A 21,623-nucleotide genomic window follows, 5' to 3' on the forward strand; every position below is an offset into this window, starting at 1 on the left:
ATACTGTGCTAGTTTCAGGAGCACGGCTTCACACTGCATCATGGATTTCTACACTTCCCCCCCCGCCCCCCACTTTCCTGACTCCACCCCTCACACACAACAGTTCTAGTGCCATCAGACTATCAGCTTGACCCTGTCATTCAAAGGCCTCCTCTTCAGGGAAGACTTCCCTGGGTGCACAGTGCCAGCAGGATGCCTATCCATCTCATCTTGTTTGTGTCCTAGTACAAACCACAGCCGGGGATCAGTCTGGGATCAGCTCCGGCTGGTCTCTTGTCTATTCTCCCCACGACTGTCATTTGAGCCAAGCCAAGTTACCTTGTTTGGTGTCTGCCTGTGTTTGGACCAGCAAGGTCTCCTTGAGCTACCTGGGGGACCCCATGCAAGCTCTTCAGCCAGTGTCCCCAGGAGAAGTACAGACTGGCCTATTGCCTGGTGTGAAGGCCAGGCCACTCCTGGGAGCAGCCGGCCTGCCAGAGATCACAAGTGGCCAGACCCTGGTTCATCACCTTCCCTCCCTCCCTCTCAACTTCCCGCTCTGCCTCCGTGCCCAGGAGGAACCCCCAGGCTTCACTCTCATGTTCAAGACCAATGAGACATCAAAAGTGCCCACCCTCTCCCCAGAGGTCAGAAACAGCCCCTCCCTGCCCTGCAGTGTCTGTATCATCCACAGCCTGGCTCACTGGCCGCTGTCCTGTGTGTACTTGGCCTTACCTGCTCCAAGTGAGTGGCTGGGAGGAATGATAATAAGGCTTTTCCAGTGGGTGTCCCAGTTTCCGAGCTCATTTTCAAATGTTTCATTGTATTTTATCTTTTTTTTTTTTTAAATAAATGTCTTAGAAAAGAAAAACCTGGGAGTTTGCCAGGGAAGGCAGGGGGAAGACCATTCTACAGACATGGATATTGAGACCCAGAGAGGAAGGAGCAGATCCAGGGCCGCACACAGCTATTACATGGCACAGTTAGGGTGAGGACTCAGATCTCGCTTTAGGGGAAAAGCTAGACAGTTTTGGAGTAGTCAGGAAGAAAAGTTGGGGGTTGGGGACTCTTGTCATATATGTGCATAAACCAAGTTTGAATCCCTGCATGCCTGTCCCCACCCCATTCTGGCACTGCTGGGCCTGAGCAGTGCCATATTGCTGGGCCCAAGGCCTGAACTGAATCGTCTGGCAGAGTATTGTGGGAGTTGCCTCCTGGTGTCCCGAATACTGCTGGGGAGACCCCCGAAAATCTTGTTCAAAGTTTGCCTAGGCACCGCTCCTGTTGCCAGGGGCCCATGGGCAGACATGGAGGGAAAGGGGCTGGGGCAGCTGGCGGGAGCAGCACCTTTGTAGCCAGCAGAGCCTGGAGCTGGCCGGACTAATTGCCATGCTCCCTCTCACCCAGAGCCAGTCTTCCTTCCGGAGAGACCCTAAAGTGCTTCTGAGCTCCTCGTACATATTTATATGCCTGCGCGCACGATAAAAATAAAACCACTTCTCCCACCGCTGAATTGCAGCCACTCGGGGTGTGAAATATGGGGCTTATCGAACAGCTGCAAGGAATGGCTCACGGGGAGCTCCTCCTGTCCCTCCTGACATTGGAAGGGGGCAGCTGGAAGGAGCTGGAATTTAATTATCTTGATAAGTAAGTGTTGGACCTGGAAGCAGGAGGCATTGAGACAGCTGCTCCCTGGGCGGGAGGGCTGATCTGACCGAGGAGATGGCCAGGGTCTGGAGAGAGTGTCAGCTCCTCCACACCCTTCACATACACACACACACACACACACACACACACACACACACACACACACACACACACCGCTGAGCCATGCGGCTTGCGAGGTGGCCGGCAGGTACAGTGGGCTCCAGGCTTCTGTATTCCCCGGAATCTAGTGTTTCAACCCCAGCAATCCCCCCTCCCCTAAAAGGAAGGTATTAGGAAACTGAGAGTATGTTCCGACCTTGGCCAGAGGTCCCTCAAGGCAGCCTTGGTTAAGAAAGTTTCTAAAGCTGGAGAGGTAGGACAGCGGGTAAGGCCTTTGCTTTAAACGTGACCAACTGGGTTTGGACCTGGCACAGGTAAGGCCTTTGCTTTAAACGTGACCAACTGGGTTTAGACCTGGCACCCCATATGCTCTCCTGTGCTCCTCCAGGAGTGATCCCTGAACACAGAGCCAGGAGTAAGCCCTGAGCACAAAACATCAGCCACCAAAAGTATCTGTGTGGGGTTGGGAGATAGTACAGAGGATACCGTGCATGCATGCACCCCAGGCTCCATCCTTACCATCACAGAGTACCCCAAACACCTTGGGTGCAGCCCTGGAGGGCCTCTAACATCACCAAGTATGACCCCCCAGAGCCCCCAGTTACTTTGAGAGTGTCCTAGGCACTGCAGGGCCTGAGTCAAACCTTCGTGGCCCAAGCATTGAACCTCCTATCCTGTTGACTGAATAGTAGGGTTCCAGGGGACCCCTGAGAATTGCTTGGGAATAACCCCAAAGGAAAAGTATTCTTACTGACTGGGAAGACAGTACAGGGGTTAGGGCCCAATGCATCCATCCAGTCTGAGTTCAATCACAACAGCCCATGATTCCCCAGGGCACTGTGGAGGCACCTAAGCATCCCTTGGGTGGTCCTGGTGGTCCCTGGAACTCTCAGGTCTAAGAAGCATCATATCTTCAGATCCTTACATTGAGCCACAGTGGACTGAACATCCCCAAAAATGATCCCAGGTACCCTAAGGAAGGGGAACTTTTGGGAGTTCCTCACCAGAAATTAATTTATTCATTTAAAAGAAAAGTTTCTTTTAGAATCATTGTCATCTCTTCCAGCCAACAGTACTCAGTTTGGTTCCAATGTTTGAGGCCAAGCCTGGCCCTCGACGGAAGCTCTTCCTCCCTTTCGTCCCCCTTTCCTCACTCCCACCTGTCCACTCTCTGCCTATGCTCTGTTACTCCTCTTCCCACCATACCCCAACCTCCCGGGGCAGGGGAATCAGAGAGAAGGCAGCCCCCAAGACTCCCCCACTGAGTGACAGCTCATGCTGAGCCCTGGGGCATGAGCAAGAGTAGCTAGCCCAAAGGGGTGGGGTGGGGTGGGAGGGTTACAAGAAGAGAGGCTGGAAGCAAGATGGTGGGAAGAGGGAAGGGTGGCTGGAAAGAAGGAAGAGCGTGTCAAGACAGTGTTTGGTGAAGGTGGAGAATTGCAGGGAGAGTCCAGCCTGCAATGGGGATGCTGGTCAAGAGAATTGGGGTCTGCAGCCGATGGGGAATTTCATGGGGAGGTCCTGCTAGACTTGAGGTTGCTGGCATATCCCGGTGATCTGGGGTATGGACGGTGGGGACTGGGTTCCCTAGGCAGGATCCAGACCTTGGGGGCAGTGCTGAGAATCAACCCTTCCTTACAGGAGAGGCCTGGGTGGGGAGAGGACTGGAGGTTCGGGAGGGGGTCCTCCAGGAAGGAGAGACATGTGGAGCAGTAAGGGGGCTGGGGCTCTGACAGTGAGAAGGCTTGGTGAGCCTGACTAGGCAGGGCCCTGTCTCACTGCGGTACCCAGCTCTGCCCATGGTGAGCTCCTCTAGGAAACACCCACATCTTTTGTGCTCATGACCCTGGCATCCAGCTCAGCATCTTGCCCAGAGAAAGCCAGAGCGCATGTCTGGACATCATGTCCTCTGGGAGGAAAGGGGACAGAAACCCCTAGAACCATTTACATGGGGACACTGGAGTAACACTAGGAGGTTAGGGGTCCCCAAAGCTGCACCCGGGGGCTACCAAGTCCATACTGCCTGGACGCCTGGAATCAGCAGGAACGTGACAGTGCCCGTGCACTGACCTGGTTCCAGGGATCTAGTCCTGCCCAGCTCCCCTGCTCACCCACCCCCCCCCCCCCGCCCACAGGGTAAGTGGAGGCAAGGCGGGAGCAGAAGAGAGGCAGCACTGTCAGCAGAGAAGAGATGGAGTCAGGTGATGGTTAGGACAGGTGTTTGTGGCCAGTAGCTGAGGAGAGAAGAGGGAAGAGAAAAGGGGTGAGGAGTCTGGGGTGACTACCGCTCCCACTGGGGCTGGGGCTCTGCCCGTGTGTCTGTGGGGGTGTCGCATACTGGGTGTCATGGAGTCCACAGAGGACAGGGGGTCCTGAGCACTTGGTTCAAAGCAGGTTTCTTCGAAGTGTTCGTGGTTCCTTTGCTGTCCTTTGGCATTCATGGCCTCTGGGTGTCCACAAAGACCCTGCATAACCCACAGCTCGATCTCCTTACCCTGCTCACCCCAGCTTTCCTAGACCCCCACTCCTCCCCCGGTGCTGACTTCTTGTGGTTTGGGTGTGAGGGTTCATCCTGTACCCAGAAGTTTTTCGTTCCAGCTTTAGGAGTCTGACAAAGTCTCAGATCTCACCTCCAGAAAGCCTGAGTCCTGAGAGCGTCTCTGTGTGTCTGTAGAAAGAGATGAGGGCAGTAGAGTTGGGTTTGTGCCCATGGGAGAGCAAAGAATTTGGGGAAGCTGGCTGGGCCTTTGGTCTCTTACTGGTGGGGGTCTGGGAGCCTGGGACAATGAAGCCAGCTCTCTGCACCCTGCATCCATTGGGGGTTCTCAAATGCTTCAGCACCTAGAAACTCAAAGCAGAATGAGGTGACTGGGGGCAGGAGGAAATGACCTGTTTCTTCTGGATGGTTTTTGTAATTCACCAGAGCAAGTTCCTTACTAGGGGTCTTTACAATCCCACTTGAATGACACCCTGCTAACGGGACCTTTCTTCTGCTCCCTGCTCTGTCAAGAACCTGGTGAACCTGGTGAGCCTGGTCTAAGCAGTATGCCATTGGAGGTGCCAGGGACTGGGCCAGGACCTCACAGAACCTTCTCTCTCATAAAGGAGTTGCAAGGACCATATTGCTTTGCTGCGTTGTGCAGACAATAGGCACTTCCCATGGTGAGAACTCAGCTGGAGGGGGGTGGGGGAGGCTAACCCTCTTGCTTCCCTGTTTCAGTTTCCTCAACTATGGTATGCACCCATCACAAAGTCGAGACTAACCCAGGGGTCTAAGTAAATAAGATCCATGTCAGCACGCCTCATTGTGAAAATACTAAAGTTTAACACGCTTGTGAGATCAGAAGTTGATTGGTATTACAGAATTGAGGCCCTCAAATTTGCAAGGTTAGTATGGATAGATGATATATTAGATGGTGCCACCTGTTGCCAGTAGGTGGTATTGCAGTTTGGCGAGAAAGGCTGGGGGACTGACTGCTTCTTAGAAGATTCTGGGGCAATCTTGACAATTTTGAAGACGAGTGTCCAGAGTCAGAACAGACTGAGCAAAGCCTTAGACTGTGATAGAAGGAAAACGACTTTCAGATTCTGTCCTCATTGCCCTTTCCCTTTGGTCTGTGGTCACATCAACCATCTGCTGCGTTTCTTGTGATTTTGACCCTGGAGTCTCCATCCTCCTCCCCCATCTGCTCTGCAAAGTTCAGGGAGCTAAGGGTGAGAAGAAGGAATCACGGTGCAGTGTAATTATAGCATTGTGTGGCTGTCTTGGTTGTGGGTTATAATTGTTACAGCTAATAATTATTGAGTGCTTGCATCATTTGAAGCATTGTCTTATTTAAATCGGCATCCCAAAGCAGAGAGGTTGGTGCCCTCCACCCAGCCCCACTTTACAATGGGGAAATCATAGCTCAGAGAAGTTAAATAATTTTTTCAAGCACGTGAGGCAAGTCCTTGTTTCTTCCTTCCTTATTTCTACCCAAGAGCCATTTTCTTGAGTGTTGGAGTTGGACTTCAGTCTAGGCTAGCTGATTCTAGAGTCCATGCATTTGGTCACTGTGCTTGGCTAGATCTGTTGACCCATTCGGACTACGTCTGATACCTGTAAGTCCAGGTCTTTCGAACTTAGGAAATGCAGTGATAGTGAGAACAGTGAGAGCTTGCTGCTGATTCCTAGGCTTGACCATCCATCTACTTCTCCATCTGTGTGTTCCTCTATCAATGAACCCTTTGTCAAAAAAACCACCATCCATTCATCCATTAGTTCATATACTCACATGCCCACCCACCCACCTATTCATCTTTTTATCCATTCACCCATTGACTCATTCAACCATCCATCCATCCATCCATCCACCCATTTATCCACTCTTCTACCCAGCCATCCTTCCATCTTCTATATATCCACCTATCCTTCCATTCACCTATTCTTCCATTTTCCCCATCTATTCATTTATCTTTTTATTCACCACCCATCCACTTGTCCGTCCATTATTCATTACATTTACTTTACTTACTTTACTTTACTCATCCAACATTTTTGGAGTACCTACCACTTACCGGGAACAAAGCATACAGAGAAGAAGCATTTGCGGTTCTCATCATTTTGGCTTACATTCCTAGAGTTATATAAAAGCAATATGACATTAAGCAAGAGATTTCACATCTCGATGTGCTTCTGATTCCTTGTCTATGGGGTTGAGTCAGAAACTGCTTCATTGGGCTGTGAAGAGTATTCACAATGTTTATCCATAACTTAGTGCAAAGAAAGCACTTAGAACAGTGACTTGGACTGGAGAGGTAGGGCAGCAAGTAGGGTTCTTGCCTTTCACACGACTGACCGACCTGGGTTCAATCCCTGGTATCCCATAAGGTCCCCTGAGTTGCACCAGGAATGATCCCTGATTGTAGAAACAGGAGTAAGCCCTGAGCACTGCTGTGTGAGCTTTCCCCCATAAAACAAACAAACAAAACAAAACCCGCAGTAACTGACACATAGTAAGCACTCAGTAAACACCACCAGTTGGCCATGGTCATGATACAACTATTACACCAGCAATCCTACAACCCAGGAAGAGATCAAGTCATTGGTTGGGCATTGGAGCAGGACTTCCCCCATCCTGTGATTTACAGAACTCTGGCCGTAAGATGTTATTAGGTATTTATTCAAAGAGGGTCCTGAGGCCAAACAAGTTTGGATTACAAGTAAATAAAACTGGAAAACTTGACAGAATTTCTCATAGCCTTTAATATGCCCATGTGAATTGTAAATCTCTGTGAAGTGGGGAATGGCCTAAGCTGCGTTTCTCGGCTATATTCAGCTGGAGAACCTTGTTTCATGAAATGTTTATTATAAAATTTCAAGGAAAACAGTGGTCGGGACCCAGCTTGGGGAGTGTTCGTCTCCAGTGCTATCTACTTTTCTCTGCCCCCACGTGGTTCAGATGCCCCTGATGGCTTAACTTCCTGCTGCCCCTTCCTCCGCGTTCACCCAGCTCCTTTCTCAGGCCTGTAAAGCTCAGGACCATTTAGCAGCCCACTGTCCAGGCTCCCCCCAGGAAAACTGGCTGGGGCCCTTCTGCCTGAGTCCAGATGGGACTGAGGTCCATTAAGGACACAGTGTCGCACTTAATTCCAAGTGGCTGATTTTGTATCGATTTGGGTCACCAGTGTTAAGGCGTTCACTTTCAGTTGTGTTTAATTTAAACAAATAAAAAGGAAAGCAGCTCAATCTTGTCTGGGGTGCGGCCTGTGGAGGCTTACCTCCTAGCACGAAGAGGCAGGGGGCAAAGCAGAAAGTAGCAGAAAATGGGGATGGGGCGGGGCAGGGGAGGAGGGTTCGGGGGAGGGGGAGAAATGTGTGTTGCATGGATGTGTGACTCGTACAGGGCTAGAGAAAGCCTCTGGTCCCAGAACTCCGTGTCTCTCCATTTTGGCCGTTTTAGACAAGCCTTTTTGGCAGGGAAGGATGGGGGGGGGGGGAGTGCTCCCAAGTGGTGCTCCAGCAGACCCAAGACCCAGGGTAATTGATTCAGTACCAAGATGTGGTATTGCTTGGACCCTATATGCCCTTGTGTCTCCAGGGCCACACCGGCAATGATCAGTGGGTCATCTGGGGTGGGGGGACTTGAACCCAGGCCAGGCCCAATCAAGGCCTACATCCTAAGCTCTGCACTGTCTCCATGGCCCCATACCCTGGACAATTCTTTTTCCTTCTTTCAGACCACTTACTCACCTGACAATTGGGCACACACAAGGCTCGACAGAGGGTTCTTATGAACAAAAGAGTGTTGAGCAAGAACTTATGCATTTTTCCCTTATTTCTTATTACCCAGGCCCCATATTGGTTTCCAGGAGGTGTGTGTACATGTGTGTGTGCAGGTGTGTATTTTGGTCCAGAAACATCTTCCGGGGCTCACATCTGGCTCTATTACAGCATAGTACTGGCAAGTTCCTCAGACTCTGTGCCTCAGTTTTCTCATCTGTAAAATAGGAATAATAATAATAACATCCACGTGATGTATCCCAGTGCAAATCCACGGTGACACTACACACTGGACACTTAACTTGTGCTGGACAGAAGAGACGCGTTTCTCATTCTCCAGTTCCAGTATTTGTTCCCACGCCAGGAGAGCCCATTTCTTCAGAATCCAGGCTGAAGGTGGGGGTGTCCGTAAAACTCTCACTAGCCCTCCTCTTTCCTGGAAATACATAAAGGAGAGGCCGCAGAGGACCCCCTACCCCTGACCTCTGGGGGGGTGTTCCCTAGGGTCAGGAGAAGAGAAACTTGCTTTGTCTTGTAGCGCCCTCTGTTGGGAGAGCCAGACTCAGCAGTACGACAGAGGGAGGTTTAGGGGTCAGACATTAAGTCCAGCTGCCAGCAGGTAAGTCTCAGGTTCCTGCCCAGCCATGAAAGGGCCAGAAGAGGGAGTGAGCCCAGGGTGACTCATGAGCCGGAGTGCCAGGACTGCAAAGTGGAGACTGTGCCACTGGCAGCCGATTTATTAGGAGACGGGAGCTGAGGGACGCTAAGCAAATTAAAAGCCTGTGACTTGCCCGGGTGACTTTTCCTTGGGCTAAGTCATGGGGTGCCTGCCGCTAACTGCCTCTCAAGTGCTTCAAACGTGCCTTTCATCGGGGCCGCACCTTGGGAACTGTGTTGGATGCAGCTGGAGCAGGAGGAGCGGCCTCCCCTCCCACACCCCCGCCAGAGGGCTGCGGGGGTGTTCCCAGGGACAGCCCCCTTGGGGCAATAACCATGCTTCTGCCATGTGCCCATTCAGGAAGCCAAGGACATTGGGCAGGGCATCCTGTCGTCCTTCTGGGCTGTCTGGCTCTCTGAATGGGGTGGCCGCTAACCTGCACAGGGCAGCCTTGTGCTGAGGGCTGGAGAGCAGAGTGGATGGCGCCAGGTGTCCTGCCTCCTTCCAGCCACCTGTCCATCTAACCATCTGCCTGCCCATCTAACAAGGATTGGTTATGGGCCTTCACTCTGCCAGGCCCTGGTTGGAAGACGGATTGTTTTTGTAACACGGAGGTAATGCTAAAAGAGGGGGTGGGTATTTTAGTGGTTCTGAGACTTAAGGGGGCACAGTGAGGTCCCCATCCTCGGGCCCTCCGAAGCAGTCCACTCTTTTTTTTTTCTTTTTGTGTCACACCCGGCGATGCACAGGGGTTACTCCTGGCTCTGCACTCAGAAGTTACTCCTGGCGGTGCTCAGGGGACCATATGGGATGCTGGGAATCAAACCCAGGCCTCGTGCAAGGCAAACTCCTTACCCGCTGTGCTATCTCTCTCTAGCCCCCCCACCCCCCAAAGCAGTCCACTCTTGATTCTCTGAGCCTTTTTCCTCCTTAGTGGTCTCTCCCTGGGTGCCACAGAGACCACTCTGTTAAACCTCCTGGCACCCACTAGTGCTCCTTCCCAGCTGGTACAGACAGGGACTGGGAGACAGGGTGGGGTATGGGTCCTGAGTCCTGCCTGGTCCCCAGATAGTGTAGTACTGCACTACAGGGGATGCAGACCACCACCAGCTCAGGACTTCAGCTGTTGAACTACTGTCTGTCTGTCTTTCATTGGCAGCAGCACCCACCACCCAGGAAAGTCCACCTGGTGTGACCAAGAGAAGCCCAAGTTAATATCAGGGTCATCCCACCTTGACACTTCTCCTTGGTCAGGCCTTTCTGGGGCTTTTGCTCCTGGGCTGAACCTGGGTCCATCTGATGCTCACCCAGATCAGAGGTGAGGAGGAAGAAGAGGAGGAGGAGGAGGAGGCCACTCAGGGACTACACCTCAGGGCACATTCAGGTCAGGTCCAAAAGAGGGTGTGCGGGAGAGATGACCTCAAACTGACCCCCTGCCACTTGGAAAGGGGGAGACCGCCTGGGGAGGGGTGAGGGGGTGCAAAGAACAAGCTGCCGAGAGGGCTTAAGACTTGGGTGTTGAAGCCACATCCAGCCCAATCAGCCTGGCAGCCAATTAGTCTGATTCAAAAAAAATAAAAAAAATACCCACGTAGGGACAAACTGTAATCAAACACCTATTTATAAGGGTTTATTACGATCATTATTATTATTTTACTGAGAGGATCATTCTAAAGCCTGTCAGGTGAATGGTTTGCTTTCAGATCTTCATAAATGCAAATCGCTCCTTCCCTTGGGGCGGGCAAGAGCTGCCTGCCTGCTGCACTGCATGACGGCCTGGGGAGCCAGGGAGAGAAGCCTGGAGGGGTCTGCGGACGGGGCCTCACCAGGCCTGGTCATGGGCACTGGGCACAAGGCTTCTGAGCTACAATCTCTCTTGCAGCCACATACCCACTCCCCGGGGGTCCCCACCCCCATGTCCCCTGAAGGTGCCGTGCTGGGATGTTCCTGGTGGAACCGGCTGTGGAGGTAAATGCAGGATCTGGTGAGGCTTCTAAAAGTGCAGCAGCTCAAGATGCCTCACTGGACACCATCACGGAGGGCACAGAAGCCCAGAGTCCGGGGCTCTGAGTCACCGGGCCCCCAGCTCTGCTATTCTTTCGGGGCTTGCCAATCTCTTGGGCTCCTGCTGGGATATAACCATGTGTCCAAGTGCCCCATCTCTTGTTCCACCCTCACGCCCCCCTAGGAGACCTCTAAGCCTGCAGACAGGCCTGAGACTCATGGTGTGTGTGTGCGGGAGGCAGGGGGTGGGGGACCAGATGCCAGCCTCCCGTTTCAGGCCTGGGGAGAAAGGGCACTGAGCCTTCCAAATGGTGAGCCTCGCTCTCTGCCAGGAGGAAGCAGCCTGCTCCTTACCCCCGCTGCATCCAAGAGCGTGGCTGTTCTTGGAAGAAAGGACCAAACACAGGCTGCTCCCCTGTGGGCTCCTTGAGTAGACCGGCCATCACTGGGGAAGTTTCAGAAGCCCCATGGCTCTGAGTGTTCCCAAGGAGGGCAGGACTCGGTGGCAAGCCCTCTTGTTCTGGGGGTGCACCCTGCCCTGTTCGAGGTCCTCCCGAGAGGCAAGGCCCCTCTGCTTACCCTGCGGGAGGGGGTGTCAGGGATGGGAGCAGGGGAAAGGGGGTCTGTAGGAGGTGAGTTTGGGTAGGGCTGAGTGCCATAATCCACGGAGTTCTGAGTGCAAAGGGGACATCGGGGAGTGGGGATGGGGGGGGCTCGGAAGAGGGGTGGGAGACAGGGATGGGGAGGGAGGGGGCCAGGAGGGAGAGAGCTCTCCTCCCTGCAATAAATCGGCTTAGCGGACGAGAGCCGAACAGCCCAGAAAGGATTAAAGAAAAGTCTGTATAATACAGCGGAGAGCGCGGCGCGGGGAGGGCGCGCGGGGCGGGGTGCGGGGAGAGAGGGAGGGACGGAGGGAGGGCGCGGGGAGGGGGCGCTCGCGCCGCCGGGAGAGGCGAGCGCCGGGCAGAGCGAGCGCGATTCGGCTCCAAACTCCGGCGCGGCGGCCGCCGATCGCAGTCGGGCCGCGGAGGGCGCCGCGCGCAGCCGGGAGCCGCGGAGGACGCCCCGCACAGCCCCGAGCCGAGAGGAGCCCGGCCGCGGCGGCATGGGGGCGCCCCCTCGGCGCCCCGCGCTGCCCGCCGCCGTCTCGGCCGGCGGCCCCAGGCTGGAGCGCGCGTGAGCCCATGGCGAGGGGACCCGCCGCCGCCTGCGCCGCCGCCGCCGCCAGCCGCCGGGCACCATGCGAGCCGCGCCGAGCCTCCGCCGCTGCGTCTGCCTGCTGCTCGCCGCCACCCTGGACCTGGCGCGCGGTGAGTGCGGGGCGCACGGCCCGGCCCGGACCCCGCGCCCGTCGGGGGCCGCGAGCGCGGCGGCTCCGCTCGGCCGGGGCCAGGGCATGTCGCCTTCGGAGAAGGCGCTCGCGGGCCGGCGGGCCGGTGCCAGGGTGCCAGGGTGCCAGGGTGCCAGGATGAGTGTGTGTGCGCGCGTGTGCGCGTGTGCGCGCGCGCGTGTGTGCGCCCGTGTGTGTGTGTGTGTGTGCCTCTGTGTGTGTGTATGAGTGTGTGTGTGCATGTGTCTTTGTTGCGTCGGTGTGTCCGCGAATCGGGGCTAGATGCACACAGGGTGCAGGAGTGCGTTTGGGGATGAGGCTGTTTGGGTGAGGGTGTGCGCGTGTTTGAGGGACGGTGTCAGTTTCTCGGGAAGAGGGTGTGTGTGTGTGTGTGTGTGTGTGTGTGTGTGTGTGTGTGTGTGTGTGTGCAGGGCTGGTAGGCGAAGAGTGTGAGGTGTGAGTAAGGGTTTGGGGGTGTAAGCATGTGGCAGTTTTGCCATGAGGGTGACGGTGAATGTGTGAGCTTGCTAGGGGGTATGTGTTGGGGGAGGGTGTTGCTTGTGGTCCTGAGAGTAGGCTTGGGGGGCAGGTGCTGTGTTTTGGTAGGGAGACTCCTGTGCATGGGATGAGGGCTGACACTTGGGCAGGGATGTGCTTATATGGGGTGTGTGGACAGCAGGCATTGGAGGGCTCATGGAGACTCTGTGTGTGTGTGTTGTGTGTGTGTGTGTGTGTGTGTGTGTGTGCGTGCGCGCGCGCGTGCCTGCCTGCCTGCCTGCCTGCCTGCTGGCTGTGGAGCGCAGAGGGCTGCTGTGGAGGGAGGTTTGAAGCCTCCGCTGGGCTGAGGAGGTGTGAGCGGCGCGTGTGTCCTGCGTGGACCTGGAGCCCACTGGAAGGAGATGGAAGCTAGCAGGATGCCCGGCTCCTTAGGCTGGTGACTCCCCTCCAAGGTTCCCTGGTTCTCTGCTGCCCTGGTGCCTCCAGCCAGGCGCCGCCTGGCGGGTCTTAAATGGTGCCAATGACTGGGATTGGAACCTGGACGGGCACCTTTCATGCTGTGAGCCAAGGCCTCGGTTACAAGCCTGGAGGGATGGGGAGGGATCAGAGAAGAACCTGCTGGTGCTGAGACCAGGGTCTCTGCGTCCTCTATGCCCCCCCCCCGCCCAGGCCAGTACTGAACCTGGGTGCCCAAATGGGCTCTGCCCACAGCCCAGCTCCAGTGACGAGGGATGGGGGGCTGTGGGGCGTGTCCCAGAGTAGCCCTTGTGTCCAGAAGGGGCTCACCCTTAGATGGGTTGGATATTGGGGTGTGGGCTCAGGACTCCACCCTGTCCTCTGCCCACCTGGAGGTGCTTTCTGGAAAGCAGAGCCCCCTGAAAAAGCCTCACCCCCCTTCTACCCGCCGACGACAGCTCTGGGTGTGAGGCTGGGAGAAGCTGCAGAATTCCGCCTGAATGGTGGTCCTGCTGGTGGGGGCGGGGAGGGGTGTGTGCAACCTCTCCCCCCCACCCCTCACCCAAAGGAATTGCAAGCCCTGTACTTGGTTCCCCACCTTAGAGCAGGACTTTCCAAAGTAGATTAAAATCTCCCCCCAACTTTGGGGTGAAGGTTCCCTCCTTGCCACGCCTCTGGAGAGGCAGGTTTCACGGGGGTGGGGGTGGGGTCCGTTTCGGGGCTCGGGTCCGTTCCAGGGCTCCGGAGAGGGTCCTGGGCATTGTTGGAAAGCACTGGGGCCCTCACCTGGACAATGCAGGGAGCGGGCTGCGGGTTGGGGGCCAGCAGGGAGAGCACCCCTTTCTCTCGGAATGCGCAGAACGGCGAGAAGCCAGCCGCGGGCGTGGGGGTGGCGACGTTGGGGAAAGGCTGTGGCGGGGAACCCCCGCGCCTTCGGAACCGCGCCCTGCGCGCTCTCCCCGCCGCCCGCGAGCCTCCTCCCGCCGGCAGCCGGGGCTGCGGAGAGCCGAGCCGGCGTCCTGGCGCCTGCCCGGGTGGGCGCCTCTGGGCCGGGGGCGCCGGCGCGGCCCGAGAGCTCCGCGGCGGCGCGGGAGGAAGGGCGGTTCGCCCGCCGGGATCTCGCAGGGAAAACTTTCGCAGCCCGGGCTGTGCGCGGGGGCCCGGGAGCGCCCGGGAGCTCCCTGCTCTCCTCTCCGCAGCGGAGACGCTTGCAGCGGAGTGGGTGGGGTCTCTCCTTCCCCGGTCCAAGTCGGCGCCCGCGGAGGCGCGGTAGGGGCGGGCGCCAGAAGGGGCTCTGCGAGATGCGCGCGGCCGCCGGTGCCGGAGGAGGGCGCCCTGCCTCGCCGAGACCAGCGGTGCACCTGGAGGATGGTTTCTGCCCGCCACCTGCAGGGGCTGGGGACCGCGAGCGGGGTGCGCTGGAACGCGGAGCCGGCCTTCCCGATAGGGCGTCTGCCCGGTGGGGGGCGCTGGCGGTCACTCTAGTCGAGGGTCCTGGTTCCTGCCCGCGCCTTTTCTGGCCCCGGTGGGTCCAGGAGCAGAGGCCCTCCGCGTTGGAGAGGTGGGTCTGTGCTTGGGAGGATGGAAAGGTATCTATCTGCGAGGAACCGGACCTGGCAGGATGCAAGTCCGTGTTCCCTCTGCCCACAGATGCCCTGTCCCCCAGGTCTGATTCTTTTAGAGGAGAAAACGCACATTTTTCTAGTCTCCCGGGTCACCCGAGAGCTCTCTGAGATGGTGCTGGTTTTTGCAGGCGTCAGGGAAGGCGTTTCTAACGCTGGGCATGTGCAAATGTGCCTCGGAGTGAGGGGGGACTCCTGGAGCTGAGGGTGCGGGGGCGAGGGAGTGGTGGTTCCTGAGGCTGTTTCATGGAAATTCCCTGGGAAATTCTCAGAGGAGTGACTCAGTGCATAGGCTCAGCCACTGTCCTGCCTCCCTCGTCCACTGTCGATGGCGGACCGAGGTGAACCAGCCAGGCAGGCGAGTTAAGGGTCCTGGCTACGCCTGGCTGCTTTGCCCCTGTTCCCCCAGCAGCCTGGCCCCCACTCCTAAATCCAGCCCCTTCCCATCCCAGAGGCAAAGGGGAGTGTTCGCGGAGAGGCTGAAGTCCTTGAGTCCCGGGGTTTCCTGAGTCCGTGGAGCGGCCTCCATCTGAGCCAGCTCCCTTCCGTGGTTCTGAAACTTCTGCTTTTAGCAGGGGTGACCTTACAGAGTGGGAGCTGATTATCCAGCCCCTACAAGGCTCATGCCTTGGGCGAGATGACAGGCACAAAAGGAGAGGGCTTGTGGGTGAGGAGGTCCAGCACGGAGGCTTCCGGTCCCTGCTAGGCTGCGGTACCCATCTCAGGTTGCTCCTTTGCTCGTCTGGGCTTGGGGCTTGGAGGGATTCTGTGGGTGAAGAGCAGCACGCCAGGTGCCAGCCTCTCAGCCCTTGTACACACTGCCAGGTGGGTCTAAGTGCCTCTTTTCACAGATCAGGAAACCGAGGCGAGTTCTTTCTGAGTGTACAGGATAAAGCTGTCTGCTCCTTGCGGCTCCCCTCTGGCCCAGCCTCCGGCTCTCCTTTCCTTCCAGGGACCCGGCTCTGGGCTGTAGGAAATGCCTTGGTCAGGGCCTGAGGGTAGGGCTGGGCAAGGTATCAGGGAGGCCTCAGCCTGGTGACCCAGCTTTTCAGAATATCTGTCTTTCCTAGGCACATACTTGGGCTTTGCTTTGGAGAGCAGGGTGGGGAGGTGGAGGAGGTGTGTGCAGGAGTTTAAGTGACTTGCTCAGGTTTCTGGATAGCCTAGCCCAGGCCTTCAAAGGGGGCTGACAAAAGGGCTGAACAAAGTACTGGTGACTTCTAAGTAGGTTCCCTGGGATCTCTGTGGGTGTCCACCCTGGGCACCTGGCAGCCTGCCTTCCCTTCCTGTGCACGTCTGCTGCACCCCTTATGAAGACACCCCACAAATGTCTACCTGGCCAGGTGCCAGGGATGGTGCTAAACACTGGGAACACCACCCTAAATCCATCAGGGGGTCACCACCTGCCTAGTGTTTACAGCTAAGTGGAAAGTGGACCCTTCATCTAAGGGAGGAAGGGGTCCTCTCTGCCCCATATTGGGCACGCACTCCTCAGGGCCAGATGCTGGGCCTTGTGCCACATTGTTCTTTTTGTTTATTTGTTTGTTTTCTGGGGGTCACATCCAGTGATGCTCAGGGGTTACTCCTGACTCTGCACTCAGGAATCACTCCTGGAGGTGATTGAGGGACCATATGGGATGCCAGGGATTGAACTTGGGTCAGCCGCATGCAAGGCAAACGCTCACCCCGCTGTACTATTGCCCCGGTCCCTGCCTCATTGTTCTTGTCTCATGATCCTTACATCTACCCTGAGGGGTAAAATGGGCCCAGTGTGCAGATGAGGACTCTGAGGTTCTGAGGGGGTTCAAAGCGACTTGCCCAATGCCACGCTGGGCAGAGACTGAGGCAGAGAGCGGCCTGGCACTCTCGTCCTTCGTTGGGCTATTTTCTAGGGAGAATAGCCATTAGGCACCTCGTCTGCTTAGCCACGCCATCAAGGGCTCAGGGCATTTGAGTTTCCTCCTCCCCTGACAAACCCTCATGGAGATGGGACTGGTGTGTTCCTCTGCGTAGATGATTGGAGTCAGGGGTCCCAGGCGCCAGCAAATGAGTGGACATCAGCTGCGGGCAGGGCTTATATCCCCATCAGAAAAGAAGGGCTCAGACCAAGAATGTGGGGTCAGACTTTGGACCCTCTACCTGCCAAGGGAATGAGTCTCACCACGGGAAGTTCTTGGAGGAAGAGTGGTCACTGGGGGGTCTTAGGAGCCACAAGCTCAATTTTTCAGGGAAGAGAGGATATCAGTAAGCCACAGTCCATGGGTCGGGGAGACCCACCTCAGCAGGATGGTGTGAGGTGAGGCTGGCTCCACACCAGGCCGCCTCCCTAGTTTCATCTCCCGAGATGGTCGAAGGCTGTGAAGTAGCCGTGGCTGCCCGAGCCTGCTCCCCTGTGACGCTCTGCTTGAATCTGCTGCGTCTGCCAGGCTCCCTGCCGAGGAGACAGAGCGCTTTCCTTTCTCCTTCCCCTCTTATCCCTTTCTCTTTCTTTTCCCTTTCCTTTCCTTTCTTAAATAATGAATGAGACTCGGGATCTTTTTTTTTTCTTTTAAGTGGAAGACCTGGGAATTTCACGCTCGGGTCTGAAGCAACCCAGAGGCGCTGCTGCTGCTCCCAGCAGTGAGGAGAAACTATGTTTTTTTTTTTTTCATCACGATAAGGGAGGGACAGCAGAGGGAGGGGAGGGCTTCCACCGTATGTGATCAGTGTCTGCAGAGGTGAGGACAAGCTGTCACTTCCTGGAGGCGTCTGTCTTCAGGAGGAAATTTCTGCCGAGAAAGGAAGAGAAGGATGATGTCCTCAGACCCACCTTTCTCTTCTCTCAGCCTGAGGGTCCAGTGCTCAGTAGCGGTCTCTGGAGGGGTCCTCTTGTAACCCAGGGGTCTGTGCTCGTTAGCACGGAAAGGCTGAAAGTCACTGGTGGGAGCAAATAAATACAATGTGTATGGAGCTGGAGGGGTACAGAAGAGCTTCCCAAAGGGCCAGGAAAGCCATGGGTGGGGGGAAGGTTTTGAGACTTGGATTTTGATCACTCTGCCCCTCCCCCTAACACACACACACACACACACACACACAACGCATGGAATTTGGCATATTTGGGACTAATTGTACAGTAGGGCATTTGCCTTGAACCAACTGACCTGGGTTCAATCCCCACCATCCATATGGTCTACCCAGCCCACCAGGAGTCATCCCTGAGCACAGAGCCAGGAGTAAGTCCTGAGCACAATTGGATGTCGTCCCAAAACAATCTTCTACTCCCCCCAAAAAAGCAGAAAAAGAGTTTGATGTGTTCAACAGCTGTTCCCACATCTGGCCACATGCTGGACTTGCTTTAAGGAATCATGCACATTCTCCCTCCCCCCCAGGCGCATTGCAATCTTAGGCGAGGGGCTGGTGGGGGGGAGGCAGGGATAATCAGATGTGATCCCTCCCCCCCAGAGGGGATGCCTTGTCTCAGGGATTTCGGTATGGATTAGAGTGTTAGGAAGCCTGAGAGCCCCGGGGAAGGCCCTGACCAACAGCCCTCAAGAAACTGAATCCCACTGCTACCAGGAGTTAATCATGAGCGACCCCAACTCCCAGCTGAGATGGTGCCTCTGTCATGTCTGGCAGAGACCCGAAGGACGTTCCCAGGGATGCCAGGATCGGGTGTAGCTGACGTTGTGTGAGTGTCTCATCTTCCCTGAAGGTGCCCAGCAAGTGCAAGATTTACTGATTCTGCTCTGAGTCACCCAGAGTCTGCCTACCTGCAGGGCCCCACTGGACACCCTCCCTGGGCAGGGTGAGCTTTCAAGGCGTGGGGCTTAGCCCTCTTGCTGACCCCTGGACTGTGCCCCATAGTCTCCTGACTGCAGGTGACCAATCCACGTTTCCCCAACTTTCTGTGCAGGTCCAAAGCAGTGTCCCCCATCACTGAGCAGAGTCCAACCCCCATGTCGTGTCTCCTGGAGGAATATGGGGAGGGAGGTGTCCAACCTCCCTGTGCCCCTTCCATTCCCCAGCCTGCTAGACCAGGAGCTACGGAAAGCCTCAAGGAGACTTTTTGGCTCGGGGCTCCCATTTATTTATTTATTTATTTATTTGCTTTTTGGGTCACACCTGGCAATGCACAGGGGTTACACCTGCTCTGCACTCAACAATTACTCCTGGAATTGCTCGGGGGACCATATGGGATGCTGGGAATCAAACCCGGGTCAGCCGCGTGTAAAGCAAACTCCCTACCTGCTGTGCTATCGCTCCAACCACCTCAGCTCACTCTTGAGCTTCCTCACACCCCGGGCACTCAGGAGAGACGCCGCAGGGCAGACAGTCTCCGGCCTTTAGACATGTGGGTCCTGGTTTAGAAGCATGCTGGTCCAGAAGAGTCACAGACAAGTGTGGGGCGGGCAGAACTTAGACAGGGCTACGTGGCGGGTAGGCTCCCAGTCAGCAGAGTTAGTTCTGCTTCTGAAACCTCAGCGGGTCTTCCTGAAACTCTGGGATGATCAGAAGGGTGGAGACTGGTTCCAGGATGCCTAATTCTAGGCCTGGGAAGTGCTTGAGTAGTCTCATGTGTGCCTGGTTTGCCAGACAGAGGCCCTGGTTTTCTGGACTGCGCTGGGCCTCAGGCCCCTCCCCTAGCACTGCAATGTGTGGTCCTGGTGGCCCCCTAGCATCGCTGGGATGGTCCTCACAGCTAGCAGCACAGCACAGGGCCAACATTTCTGGCTGCTGGTAGTGCTGCTGAGCTCATGAACTGCCACCACTCAGATTGAGTTCATCACGGCAGGCATCGGAGGCAGCAGCTCTTCCTGTGCCCATTGAGCAGATCAGTGAAACTGAGGCTTGGGGAATGGAAAGATAGTGATAGGACACAGGGCTGAATTGGGACTTAGGTTTGGCGGCTGAAACCAGCCTTTCTCCCCTCCCCCACACAATGCCCGGTTTCATTCACCCTTGGGGGCCTTAGAGAGAGCTTATCCAGCCAAACCCCCCCCCCCCCCCATCCTGCCTCTGTGAACCCACAAGCCTGCACGCTCTGGGCAGGAAAAGCAGGTGTGAAGATCTGGGTCTCTGTGATTGCGGCTGCTTTGGCAATGTGACCTCTCTGTCTGCTACTGCAGTCAGGTGGGTGCTGCACCCCCGTTCAGAGGCGGGGGCACTCACATGGCTTTGGTCACACAGCCAGGCAGCCCGAGCCTGCTGCCCCTCCTGTTGCCACGTTCCTGGCCTCTGCTTCACCTCCACTGCCTCCCCTGCCTCCCCACTTCCGCCCTATCTTGGCTCCCAGAGCAGACATCTGTCCTCCGCTCACTCAGCCACTGACGCCCCGCGAACCTCTCTTCCAGATTCTGCTGGCCCAATTCCTCCCTCCTCCACCCCTCCCACCCCTTCCCCAGGACACAGGTGTGTGTCGGGGGAGGGTCTGGCAGTCACAGGCTGGCCAATGGCAATAACAGGCCCCTCATGTGGAGCAGAGATGCCGTAGATCCGTTGCCGTGGAACAGAGAACCCTTGACGGGGCATCCCTGCACCGCTGGACCAGAGAAGCCTTGATGGGGTGTCTCTGCACCACTGGTCGCAGGCTGAGCACATCTTCAGGATGCGAGTAGGCAATGTTGATCTGATTCGGAGCTTCCCTCCAGAGGTGGGGCCTTGGCTCATTCCTGGTTCTGTTCGGCCATCTTGGGGAGTCATTGGGGGTGTGAGAAGGTACCGAGGGTCCAGCCTGCTCTCCAGCACACACGCCGGCATCAGGGGCACAAGCCCAGGACAGAAAGAAGGTGAGAGGACAGCCCTTCTTGGTGGGACATTGGGGACCATCCTTGATAGGTGATGGGTGGAGGGGGTTGGAGGGAGGGAGGTGGGATGACAAAGACGTGTTGAGAAGCTGCCCTGTGTCTGGTCCTGGGCCAGCCACGTTCACTCACAGTGTCATAGTAAATCTCCCAGAAACTTCCACCAAGAAAAGGCTTCACTGGCCACAGTTCACAGATCAGGGATGACGCTGCTCAGAGTCCGTCCATTTGCTGTTGTCCCGCTCCTGGCACAGGGCAGGGTTAGCCTCTTGCCGGGGCACTGATGGGCACATCTCCCTACTAATGGCCCCCCTGTAGGAAGCTTGAGGCTCACCCCAGGGGGAGGGGTGGGGGTGAGTAACACCACTGAAATCAGTAAACACAGCACACCAGGGCCCTGCCCCGCACACCCCCACCCTGCCACCCCAGGAGTCTGTCATCAGCACTTGCCAGCACACCTGGACCCTCTCCACTTCCCTCCATCTTCTTGGTCTCTGCACCAGCTCCTGGCATTGACCATTGAACAGAGTCAGGCCCCCTCCGAACTCTGTGTGGACCTAGCACAGTGGCTTCCTTGCCACGTGTCTGGGCATGTCTGTCTCTCTGAGTGACGGTGCTTTGTCTTTTGCACATGGAGGGTCCCGGGGGGAGCATGTGTGTGTGTGTGTGTGTGTTCAATGTAACAATAGAGGAAGATACACGGCGTGTCACAGGTCTTCCGTCACTGACCCCTCCTTCTCCCGACCGCCAGCATAGGGGCCGCAGACTGTGGGGGCTCTCCCAAGGCTGGGTGGGTGCTGCCCATCCTGCTCTCTGCCCCGGCTGCTGTCTTTGGAGCCTCATTAAGGGGATCAGTCCTGCCCCACCTCATCCCACGCTGGCGAGTGTCTGGAGGTTTGGCAGCCAGAATGCTCTTAAGAACAGGAGGCCGGTAGGGGAGGAGGGAGTCCCCAGAATCAATCCTTGGGGAGTGATGGGTGTGGCCCTGGAAGGTTCTGTCCAGAGGAGCCCATAGGCAGACTGCGCCCACCAAGGCCAGCGGAGGACGCAGAAGGCGGTTGGAGGTGCGAGTTGGGAGGCGGCGTGGCAGCTGGTTTACTTGCGCACGAGATGCTGGGGGCGGAGCTGGGGTGAGCCTGGAGGAGTTGGCAGAGGTGGCATGCTCAAGCAAGGGCTCTGGATTTGTGCCCAGGGGCCGTGGGGAGCAGTTGAAGAGAGAGACGTAACATTCCCCGAACACCGCTCCAGGAAGATTAATTTGGCTTTT

General features: G+C 56.4%; 1 protein-coding gene across 1 annotated transcript in view; it reads left to right on the forward strand.

Annotated features, from left to right (window-relative positions):
- The first annotated feature begins 11,606 nt into the window (after positions 1-11,606).
- IGSF21 (immunoglobin superfamily member 21) overlaps positions 11,607-21,623 on the forward strand; it is a 246,518-nt gene continuing 236,501 nt past the window's right edge. Inside the window, exon 1 of the mRNA XM_056123072.1 lies at positions 11,607-11,980. Within this exon, the coding sequence (XP_055979047.1) occupies positions 11,911-11,980 (70 nt within the window). The 5' untranslated portion in view covers positions 11,607-11,910. The remainder of the gene's footprint in view (positions 11,981-21,623) is intronic.

This window comes from Sorex fumeus, unplaced genomic scaffold (assembly GCF_029834395.1).
Source record: "Sorex fumeus unplaced genomic scaffold, SorFum_2.1 ptg000047l, whole genome shotgun sequence".
NCBI classification, from domain to species: Eukaryota; Metazoa; Chordata; class Mammalia; order Eulipotyphla; family Soricidae; genus Sorex; species Sorex fumeus.